The following is a 12,046-nucleotide window of genomic DNA, read 5'->3' as shown; positions in this document are numbered from 1 at the left end:
CCTTGGCATCCTGCTGCTGTCCCAGAGGCAGCGGGAGATGGATTTGCACGTGAGCAAGTTGATGTGACAGAATAGTGACAGAATATCAGCAAAGGGTTTGATCCTGATGGGTGCTGGGATGCCAGGCAGGTCACACCCACTCCTCACAGAAAGCACATGGCACCTGTGCCAACACTGTCCCAGAGTTCCTGGGTTCATTTTGTTGGTATTTGCCTTTCTGGGAAATAAGGGAATGGGAAAATACATTGGTTCTGATTCTGATTTATACAAATATAACTTCTGGGCATGGAATGATAGCTCCATATCCAGATGGGCAGTGCCTGTCTTGACAGGAACCTGACTGTGGTTTCAACATCATTTGAACATATCTCTCTTGGCTTTTCAAAAACCAGCTGGAAATCTGACAAGAACAGGCTTTCCTGGAAGTCTGCTGACCTCGTGTTTCTGTTCTCATCCCAAAATAGGAAACAGAAAACAAAAACATTGATCTGAACATCTCAGGCCTTGCCTTAAACTCTGTTCTCTTTAAAAAATAAACAGTCCTGGTGATAACAGGTTCCTATTCCAATGCACCCTGCCTGCTGCACTGCTCCATGGGAAGGGAATGAAGAGGGAGATGACAAGAAGTGTCGAGATCCCAAAAAGTAACTCAAAGGATGCTCTGCCTGCTGCCAATGGCTTTGTAATGAAGAGCTCCACGTGTCACAAGCTGGGCAGTGTCACCCAGGAGGGGAGCAGGGCTCACTGCCCTCCCAGCAAGGACATGGAGTAGCAAAGAACTTGCCAGATTCTTCTCCACTTATGTCACAGTCATCTAACACCACATTGCAAAATTTAACTTCAGCTGCTTAATGAGACCCTGCTCTCCAGTGAAAAGATAATCAAATTATGTTAAATTGGCAGTTTGAAGGATGCTGTATGTAGGTGGGGTGCTTAACCCTGTGACAGTCAGCTGGCTCCAAGTTCTCTTCCAAGTCTTCTGTTTGCCTCCAGTTCCTTGAGGAGTTTTCATCCCTGCTGCAGCAACACCTCCTCCTTTTGCTCCTTTTTCGTCTCTAAACATTCTAACATCCAATTCTGCACTCAGACTAAAATGGAACAGGTCATTCCCCTTAGCCTAAACATGCCAACAGCACAGTGTCAGACAGGCAGATGTTGGACTTATTTAGAGTGGATTTTGCCACACGTTATGCTCTTAATCCAAGTATGACCAACACAGATCTCAAAACTTGGAAATAATACAGGGTCTGGAAAAAAACAAGCATTGTAATCAGTTTACTGAGATTCAGCAAGTCCTTTCCCCTAGAAACTGGCCTCTCAACAGGATGTCCAAAATACATTTAGGAACAGAAAACAAAACTCAAACTCTTAAGTGTGAACAATGTGGTTTAGTGTATGAAAGGAGACAAGAGTCCCCCTCCTTGCTGCACTCCCAAAGTGCTGCACAACCTTGGACAAGTTACTTCACCCTTAGTCAGGTTTTCTGTTTCTTATTTAGACACAAACCTTTATGAAAGCTTTTTTCCAGAAATTAAGGGTTTTGTATTAAGCTCAGCTGGGCCTCAAACTCATTTGTCACTACTGGAATATAAACAGGAATAAAGGTCCTGAGTGCCCTGGGGCAGAAACCTTCCCAGCACGGACAGCGCTCACAGGACCTGCCCTGTTTTGGGCAGGAGATGCAGAGGTTTTTAACCATGAGCCATAGAGTGAATTTCACACTGCTCACAGTGTCCTTCATCCCACTAAAGCAGCACAGAAAAGCAGCCTGATGGAGAACAGTGAGACACTTGAACATAAACGTGGGCTGTATGAGGTAATTGTGTACAAGTTGTGTGAAACTGAAGTCAGGCAGCCAGTGCTGGCCGAGACTTCCTTACTGGGCATTCCTTTCTAACCAGCCTGCCTCACAGACAGGGCAGTGGAAAAGCAGAAAGGGCTGTCTGTGTGCTCCAGGCAACCCAAAGATGTGTGGGGGCAGAGGGAGTGGTCCTGCAGTCCCTGCTCACCTCGTACCTGAGCCCAGACCAGGACCTCCTACAAGGCTCTTCGCAAGATTCCTGAACTATAGCAAAGTATGGACAGTTAAAAAAAAAATTAAAAACCTCTCATGAGATTTAAATAGCTTGCTATATAAAGAGCATCCCATTTCAGGAAATGAAAGTAATTTAGAAATAACCAACCAAGTGTTACAAATACATGTGCAGAATCTAATTAAGGAAGGTTGTAGAATTAATGGCCTTTGTTTTGTCCTGAGTAGCTGAAGGGATCCTGCTTGCCTTTCTGCTCAGCAGGTATGAAGTTAAAATTACTCACGACAACACAGCGAACGTGACCAGGGTGATCGTCAGGCAGAAGATGGACAGGGCACAGCCGACGTAAGTGATGGAGGAGAGGGCCACCTGGTGTTCTCTGGTTAGCTGCAGGCACAGGAGAGACCAGAACAGAGCTGTGAGCGGCTGTCACCCCGAGCAGGCCAGCCCTGCCAGTCCTGCCCATGGTGTTCTGTCCCTGCTGGGTGTCACAGCCCAGTCCTGCAGTCCCTGCCCATGGTGTTCTGTCCCTGCTGGGTGTCACAGCCCAGTCCTGCAGTCCCTGCCCAGGGTGTTCTGTCCCTGTTGTGTGTCACAGCCCGGTCCTGCAGTCCCTGCCCAGGGTGTTCTGTCCCTGTTGTGTGTCACAGCCCAGTCCTGCAGTCCCTGCCCAGGGTGTTCTGTCCCTGTTGTGTGTCACAGCCCGGTCCTGCAGTCCCTGCCCATGGTGTTCTGTCCCCGTTGTGTGTCACACCTCAGTCCCCAGCAGCTTTCAGCAGTTCCTGCCATGGCTGCAGGGCTCGGGCAGCCTGGGCAACTCAGCCCGGGAGCTTGCAGGGCCCTGTGCTGCTCGCAGTGACGCTGCAGCACTGCTCGCAGTGATGCTGCAGTGGTGCTCACATTGATGCTGCAGCGCTGCTCCCAGGGCCCTGTGCTGCTCACAGTGATGCTGCAGAGCTGCTCGCAGTGACGCTGCAGCACTGCTCGCAGTGACACTGCAGCACTGCTCACAGTGATGCTGCAGAGCTGCTCGCAGTGACGCTGCAGCACTGCTCGCAGTGATGCTGCAGCACTGCTCACAGTGATGCTGCAGAGCTGCTCGCAGTGATGCTGCAGTGCTGCTCGCAGTGATGCTGCAGCGCTGCTGCAGTCATTCCCGTCCCTGTGCAAGCACCACCGTGCAGGGAGAGCACCACCAGAGAACACATCCAGCACAGCCCTTCAGAGCCACGGGCTCAGCCGATGGATCCTGTTGGCAGTGCCTGCCGAGGGAGCTGGGCCGACAGTACAGAGTGAAAATCCCAGCAAGCAGCCAGCATGAGCAGCAGGAGGGCAAACCTCTGCTCTCAGCCCTGCTTCCATCTCCTGGCACCTCTTGTGGAGGTAATGCAATTTTTAGGAGCATTTAAACTGCAACTCCACAGTGCTCTCCACCAGAATCTCTGTTAAACCTGGACAGAGTCAGTGCAAGAGGGACACTGTGGTTTGGCCATTCATCTTCAATTAATCAGAGCGTGGTTTAATTTTCCATGCAAGTTCTCATAAAAGAATGACAAAAGAGCCACACCCAACAAAGGGAGCCAGGCAGTATTAATATGTAATAAGCAGAACAGAGCTAGACAGGAAAAAGCTTTCTCATCCTAGAAGAATTTTCAAACATTTTTCCTGATTTGATTTTGGATAGACTTGACATTTTCATAAACTGAAGGAAAAAAAATTAGTCAATCAAAAAGTTTTAATTTTGATGCTTGAAATACTCCGTTACTATTTAAATCTCAATTTACTATTAATTAAATTCCAAGCTGAAAAATATTTATTTCTTATTAAAAAATACTAAAAGGAATTATATATTTCAAAAACGTTTTTACAGCACATTTATCTAATAAAAACTACTCCTTTCACATATGTTTGGGATTTTCTATTCTTTTCCACACACACAATAAAATTTCCCACCCAAACAAAGTATTCCATTAGAGATTATCAAACCGAAGCAGCTCTACCAATAAACCCCCCACTAAAAGTCCTTTTAAAGGAGAGAAATAATGTGCCATGTGGTCATGGGAAAACATAAATACAGACAAAAAGAGGTGCTGTGTATGTCGGTTTTCACTGTAATTATCTGCCACAGCAGCTCACGTGCGCCAAGTTTCCAGCAGAAGAGCTCAGCAATCCGAGAGCCATTAAGGGATGCAGCAGCACTGAAAGACAACTGTTGCTATGGTGTCACTGTTCCTAGGAAATATGATGCAGCTTTTGACTATTTTTTCTTTTTTCAGCCAAAGACACATTTCTTTTCCCTGACTGGACAGCATCAATTACAGAAACAAAAGAGTTCTGTGTACTGGAACAGCTTAAAAGCTCCAGATAATTCCTACAAAAGAGATGCTATCGTCCCTCATCCCCCAAAGAAGCCATGCATAGGCATTCTTCACAGAATATTCCTGAAATAGGAATCATCTGTGTGGCAAATGGAGCACTTCAGAAGTGATCTCCTCATCAGGTATATTCATGTCCAAAATGCATGGACCTTATTTCCCCGTCCCTTTTCCCTGGCTGCAGGTGGTTCACAATTCTGCAGAAGGGGGAGGGGGGCTGAGGAAGCTTTTCAGATGTAAAGTCACTCTGAAATTAGTATTTCTCAGCAGTCCTTAAGCCAGAAAATGCTCCCTAGAGAGTTCCCCTGCTCAGGGAAAATTCATATTTACAGTGGTCTGTCCTGGTGTTTGCCCTGGCAGGGATCTCAGAGGGGTGGTGTGTCCTTACTATCACAGACAAATGCAGAAGATCCCAAGGAGAAAACCAGTGGAATTGGGCAAAAAATCACAGAATCCCAGAATGGGCTGGGTTGGAAGGGACCTTAATGGTGCAGTGCCGCCCCTGCCATGGCAGGGACACCTCCCACTGCCCCAGGAGCTCCAGCCCTGTCCAGCCTGGCCCTGGGCACTGCCAGGGATCCAGGGGCAGCCACAGCTGCTCTGGGCACCTGTGCCAGGGCTGCCCAGCCTCACAGGGAGGAATTTCTTCCCAATGTCTGCTCTAAACCTTCCCTCTTTCTGTTTGAAGCCATTCCCCCTTTCCTGTCACTGCCTGCTCTTGTCAACAGTTCCTCTCCATCTTGCAGGCTCCCTTCGGGTGCTGGAAGGCCACAATTAGTCAGCCTGAAGTGTTCTCCTCTCCAGGCTGAACAGACCCAATTCTTTCCATGTGGGAAAGGTGTTACATTCCCCCCAGATCAAACTGTTTGGTTTTTCCCCATAGTAATCCAAAAGAAGATAATGATCACTCAGATATTTTTTGCTTTCTAATTTCTTTGATGTCATGTTTCTAAGAAAGTCTGTCTCTGGGTTTTAGTTCAGTCTTTCTCCAGAAACCCCTGCAGGGCAAGACAAAATGTGAATCCAACCGAGCCTCTATGACTTAGAAATGAAAAAGGGAAAAAAAATCTTTTCTACAACAAAATGTATGAGATTAACTGAAACCTGAAATCACCTACATAGGTCCCTGCACCTGTGAGCTGGAAATTGCTCTTGCTCTGGTGAACACAACCAAAATGTGATGAGGCTCTAAGAGTGATGCTCCTAAATCCATACTCACATCAGCTGGGTAACAGCTTTCCCAAAAGCAGCACCTCTGCAGTGCACCTTCTCCTCCTGCCCCGTGTGAGGGCAGAGCTCTCACAGAACTGTTTTTAATTGCTGCTAAGGACCCAGGGCAGCCTGCAGGGGCTGTTCTCAGAGGGGGCAGCTGGGCTGGGGGCTGCAGGAGGGCTGGAGGGCTCCTGCCTGTGCAGGTGTGAGTTGCAGGAAAGAACGTGAGCAAGCACCCAAAGAGCACAAAAGGAGGCTTGGAATGATTTCCAGGCTGTGCAGCCTCACTGCAGGGCTGTGCTGAAGAGGGGAAAAGACCCTGCATTTAAAGATATCAGATCTCCAGAACCCTCTCAACCCAGCTGTCACAGCACATCTGGATGTGCTGCGTTCTCACTTGAAGGGATAACAAGGAGCAATTTGTTAGAGGTACCTGGGTTGTCAAAGCATTGGGCCTTATTAATTTAGAAACTATTTTAACGAATTCCAGTGCTCTGATAAGGGTTGATTTTACCTTACCTCAGCTTGTCCTTTTGAAAGTTTACAGACTTTCTGCATGATGTGGAATATAAAACAGTAATTTGGGATGTTTTTGTAGTCAGCGCAAAAACTCTAATCAAGCTGCAATGCTATTATTAAGGAAAATAGCATTAAAAAGGACCACATAAAACACTGAGCAATCTGTGAAGTCGTCCCATGAGCCTGATTCTCACACTTGTCCCAATCTACATTATTCTTTTCTTTTAAAATGCTTTGCTTCCTTGCATTTATATGGTCATTCTTTTACTCTGAAAAGCCAGGAAACGAGCTCATCCACGCATGTCAGCAATCACCAACACTAAGAGACAGATGTTTCTTAGTTTCAGCTTTGGCAAGGTAAAATCAAAAATTCCTACCTCATATAAATCCCCCACCCTTTCAGCTGTAACACCCCTCACCTTGAGTGTGCTGAAAGCCTGGCCAAAGAACAGGGGTTTGAGCAGATCCACCCACCTGGGGCAGCACAGCCCACTGTCCTACCCTTGCTCTCCCTCTTAAAAAAGTTACTACATTGCTTAACACTTTTATTTTTGAAACTGGCAGGCAAGTGGATGGCCTGAGAAATGATCCTGGAAGGATACCAGCTCAGACTCCAAGTACGGATTTTTCATTTATGATGCTGTGCATGGGGGGGAAAAAAAAAAAAAAAAAAAAAAAAAGGAGAGAGAAAGTGCTATCTAACTCCTCTGTTTATAAATAACTGCATGGAAGATGAAAATTTATAATAATATATTATGGTACCTTTCGTACCTGCAGGAGCTGGGAAAGGTCATTCAGGCTGAAAGACTTATTCAGTAGGCTCTACAAGAAAAATTGTTTGTGTCTAGAAGAGAAAAGCTCCTTTTTTATGTGAAGTCACTGAGTGACCACACACAGGAACACAACAGCCCCTGGGCAGCTCAGAGCACCTGCTGGGCTCTCTGCTCAGTGCTCCCTTTTTCCAGGGGACATTTGCCCTCCTGTCCCAGTCCTTTTCCAAATTATTCACCTCTTGGGCCATTGACTGCACCTCTTCTGCTTGGCTGAGAGTGTACTTTTGGCTTTCTCCAAAGGAAGGGACTTTTTGGGGAAGTTCTAGCCTGAAATTTTCTCCTTCACATGCTGCAAAACATCCCCCTATTTCTGCCTTCATATCAGACCAAGGGCTGAGCTCCAATACTTCAACCAAGGCTTGTCATAGCTGATCCTGACAGGGTTTGCCCTTGTACCAAGTTACAGCTTCACTATTTAGACACCAAAAGCAGTAATTTCACTGTCTAAACTACTTTTGAAATCTCCTTTCTGAAAAACAATTCCTCTTCCAGAAAAAGGCAAGTTGTCGAATCAAGAAAGGTTTTACAGCCTCAAAAAAGAGTCCTGCAAGCTGAGAAGGATATCTTACCTCTGGTTTTATTTTGGTCTCACTCACTGGTACAGCCTGGGATAGGTTTGCATGTGCTCCTGTACTGAATACATTTCATTAAACCACAGTTATTTGCTCACCGGTGGAAATGCCATGACAACTGCATTTTGCCCTAAGTCCAAACAGAAGAATGAGCCAGATTTTCATGTCCCTTTTGGTCAGCTTTCCATCTCAGAGGAGACGTCCCCCCATGAGGCTCCTGGCAGGTTTTTGCTGTTCATTGATCTGCCAGGGGCTGCCCAGCTCTGGAACCCACCCTCAAACCCCTCTGCAAAGTCTGAACTTCCTCCCCTGAGGATTTCCTGGGGGGAAAGGGCAGGGGGTGAGGGGCAACAGCTAGGTTCAGCCAAATCTACTGAAGTTGTACCTTTAAAATGCAATCTGAATGCAATTAAGAAAAGGATGAATAATTAACTTTGGCAGCCTGAGTGTCTCAGAGACATTAAAATGCTGGCCTTGGCTGATGAAGCTAATGGTTTTAATTGCCTCCAGAAAGGCTGCTGAAATTCAATTTCAGTCCAGAGAGGCCTTTATTTATGTGTTAAACAATAATAACAATACAAATCTCTGTTTTCCTTCAGCTTGCCAAGCACTTTGTTAGGTACACAACATTCCATTTTTTTTTTTTAATTAACATCTGTGACGAGTTCAGGAGGCTCGGTGTGCTCCCTGAGACCACAGGATCAATGCTGATGGGGCCATGCTTAGTGGCATTGTAAAATCACCACCCACAGAAAAGCCTAATTTGATGCACAAACTTCTTTTCTCAAGCCACAATGCATCAGATACTGTGAATTTAAAGAAAAAACAGCCTCTGAGAGTCACGCTTCACAATGCAATCATCTTTATCAGCCATTTCCAGCAGAATTGTTTTTGAATTCCCCTTCTCTATTGACTCCACAGTTCCAAGCAATCTGCAATTAAGTGCTGCAGAGGGGGCTTTTCAGGATTAAAGGCACATTTTCCTCCAGCCAGCCCAGCCTGGTGCTGTTTATTTAAAACTTCTCACTGTGACACAAAAAATACAGACTTTTCCAAATATCTCTGCCAAGATATTAATTAATATTTTTATATGCCCACATCATTTTTTAAAGTAGTTCTGGGCACTGTGTCATCAAACCGTAGGGGTTCTGCTCATTACAAATCTCAAACAGCAGGTTCTCAGTTCAAATGAAGCTTGAAGGAAGCATGGCAGGGAGGAAGGCCTCAAGTTGTGAGGTGGTATCAGATTATTATAAAGTTTGGAGACCAGAAAAGCTGATATTTCCAAGTTCTTAAATCTGCTAGCACAACAGAGAGAAATCTGCTAGTGCAACAGAGAGCAGGGTGTTTTTTCTGCCTTCCTTTCACATCTAAGGAAATGTGAAGTGCTGTATTCCCAGCAGATCATCCCGTGAGGCTCCAGGAGCTGCTTTTGCCCATACACCAGGGCTGAACAGGCTCCTCCTGCTCCCAGCTAACAGCCAGGCTCCAGTCCATGGGGAGCACCCCAGAAGGGTCAGACCCACCAGGGTCCAGCAGAGACACAGCAATGCAGGAATGTCACTCCTGTGACATTCCCATTCTCTGGACACAGAGACACGATTCTGTCTCTCAGGATTGCACAGGGAGAAGAAGAGAAAACAATCTTTACCTCTGCTCCTTTGTTTGCCCATGTGGAATGTGGTTGGGGACTGTTCACCTGCAGGGATGGCTGGGTTGGATTCTGGTGAAGTTGTTTGGGGTCAGTGACCAAAGGGACCCAGCTGTGGCTCGGGCTCTCAGCAGAGTCACGAGTTTATTAATTAGTTCAATAGGTAAGTAAGGAGTAAGTATGTAGAATAGGATAATCTCTCTTTAAATAGTATATTAATGTAATATAGTATAGTTTTAATAAAGCTATCCTCAGCCTTCTGATCTGGAGCAGACATCAGCATTTCTTCCCTGAGCTGGGGTTCGCAGCAGTTTTTTACTAAATTCTCCTGCCAGGCTGAGCCTGAGATCTTTCAGAGCAGCTGAGGACAGTTAAATACCCAGCTCCCAGCACAATTCCATAAAAATGTGTCTATCTCCATTCTCCCAGGCCTGGGCTTTGGCTCCAAAAGGCCCATTTGGACTCGGGACAGGGACTGAGTGAGGCTCTTGCCCCAGCCTTTGGGGACAGAGTTCACTGCAGGAGGCAGACCAAACTCAAGTGCAGAGTCACTACATCTAAAGAGAAAAGTGATGGATAAAAGTGCCCTGCTCATAACATTTTATACTGCACGGGGAAATCCTTTAGTCAGCAAGAACTGGCTGCCAAGTGGTTCAGTGCTCTCATTTCCACCACAGAAAGGAAGTCTATGTTCTTTTGGTGAGTATTCTGATTAAAATTGCCTACTCCATCATGCTTCTCAAACAAAGTGGTTATTTCAACAGTTATAGCACTCTTAAATATCTTTTCCAAAATAAAAAGTCAATTTTACTCTCCCCTGCTGCATGAAATTCAGTAACTGCCAAACAATTCTCTAAGGAATTTGAGAGGTTTAGTATCCTGCAGCACTAGTCCAACTTTTCCCATGTAATTCTGTGGAATTAGGGACAGCAGAAATTCTCCTATTTCCTCCCATCAAAATCAACAGAGCTGTACTGGCATAGGAGTGGAATAGCAGAGGAATGAAAAATGGCTCTGGGTCAAAAATCAAGAGCAGTGCTCGATTTTCAGGAAAGATGAGCACGGGTGTCATAAGGACAAAAGAAATATGATGCACAGTCCCAGTGTGAACACGTCAGGGAGATGTGCTCCTCCACAGGGACAATAATCACTGCAGTAAAATGGAGGGGAAGTGAAGAGAGAGAGAAAGAACGAAGAAAGTTTACAAAGCAATGCTAGAATAATCACCCAGGCTGATTTATCTTTGTGCATCTGATGGCTGAGGGCTGTCTGAACTGTCTGTGGAGATCTTTTCAGTTATACAAACTGTCAGTGGTAATAAACAAGGACCCAAAAAATCGCAGTGCCTATCCAATTTCTAAATATGCAACACAAAGAAAAATTACTGGACTAAGGCATTATTCTTTTTATGTTCCCAGCAATGAAAAGCATGCTGAGAAATGTAATTATACAAAAATTACAAAACAGCAGAAAACGGAGAGTGCTACATTATTTCTATTTCATTGTCCTATTAGAGTATGAAGCTGGCTGGAAATTTTAAGAAATAACTTATGATTTTAGACTGTTATTGTATTGCAGCCAAAGTGCAGTGTTTGAATAATAATTTCAGTATTAGATTTAGGAAACAATGTTCCAAACTGATAAATTACACATCTATCCCACATATTTTTAAAGCATCTTGCAACATTAGGTCTTTTTCAAAACAGCCTTTATGAACACAAATTGATGCACCTTTTTCTCAGTCATCCTCAGCTATAACAGTGAAAGATAAAATAAAACCCCATATATTGCCTCAAGAAAAGAAATCTGGGATGATTTTTTTTTGTAAACAGAAGCTCACAGATAAATACCCAAACATTTCCAAAATCCTGGGCTCCCTAGAAGATGCAATGGGTTGTTTCTACAGTTCCATCATCAAGATCAGATGGTTTTTAAAGTATTTTCCCCGTATAAACACTTGTCTGCTTACAAGCCCATTGATGAGCTGCTTGAACTATATTGATTGATGCTCTCTTCTGAATTGTGAACAGGCTACAAATAGGACAAACCCCAAAGTCATTTCTAGCTTTAGAAATGCAGAAAATGTGCTCAAAACCCCAAACAATTTCTAACACAGATTGTATAACACTACTGCTTAGCGGGAAATGTCCATCCACATGTGAACTTTATAGGAGCCATTTTTATACTCTCACAGTTTGAAAAGACAGCCAGAGGAAAAATAACAATTAAGAGAATGGTTTAGGAGACATCAATATTTCAGTTGTGTTCTGGGGTGTTCGGGGGGAGGGAGACCCAGGCTTAAAACTCTATTTTTCTGTGGGAGAAAATGATTCCTCTTTGAAAGGAATTTTGAACCCTGGGTCCCCAGGTGTCCACCATCCTTTAGCTGAAGTGACATTTACGTGGCAGATGGTACAAATAGCCTGGCACGCTTTGTAGTTGTTGGATCATTATAAAAACAAATCTGCCAGATGGCTGGCATGTTCCTTGGCAGGAGCAAAGTGCCCACTGACTGACGCGGGGAGAAAGCTGCCCAAAATGCAGTAATAGCATCTGAATTTTCTTTGGAGCACTTCTGAGCTGCAGCTCTGTGCTGGGCTGGGTTTCCTGCTGTCTAGGAAGGGACTCTGCTGTCCGTGTGTGCCACAGGGCTGCTGCTCTGCCTCTACTGCCCCCGTCCCTGCTGCCCCCGTCCCTGCTGCCCCCGTCCCTGCTGCCAGGAGCCCCCAGCAGCAGAGGAGAGCTGGGATCCCCCGGCCCCAGGGAATGTCTCCTGTCCCACCCAGGTGCCCCCCAGCAGGACACTGCTGCACCGCTGCTGCAGGAAACCCTCAGGCAGCTCCTGGCCCTG

General features: G+C 45.5%; 1 protein-coding gene across 2 annotated transcripts in view; it reads right to left on the bottom strand.

Moving 5' to 3' along the window:
- Positions 1-12,046, bottom strand: part of ADGRD1 (adhesion G protein-coupled receptor D1) — a 117,658-nt gene that overhangs the window by 39,765 nt on the left and 65,847 nt on the right. For both annotated transcript variants that reach the window (XM_012577935.5, XM_030285668.4), the window contains one exon: positions 2,317-2,420. In XM_012577935.5, the coding sequence (XP_012433389.5) occupies positions 2,317-2,420 (104 nt within the window). The remainder of the gene's footprint in view (positions 1-2,316; positions 2,421-12,046) is intronic.

Source organism: Taeniopygia guttata, chromosome 15 (genome assembly GCF_048771995.1).
Source record: "Taeniopygia guttata chromosome 15, bTaeGut7.mat, whole genome shotgun sequence".
Lineage (NCBI taxonomy): Eukaryota > Metazoa > Chordata > Aves > Passeriformes > Estrildidae > Taeniopygia > Taeniopygia guttata.
Note: the sequence above shows the minus strand (reverse complement) of the source record. Positions and strands in the feature narration are given on the sequence as shown.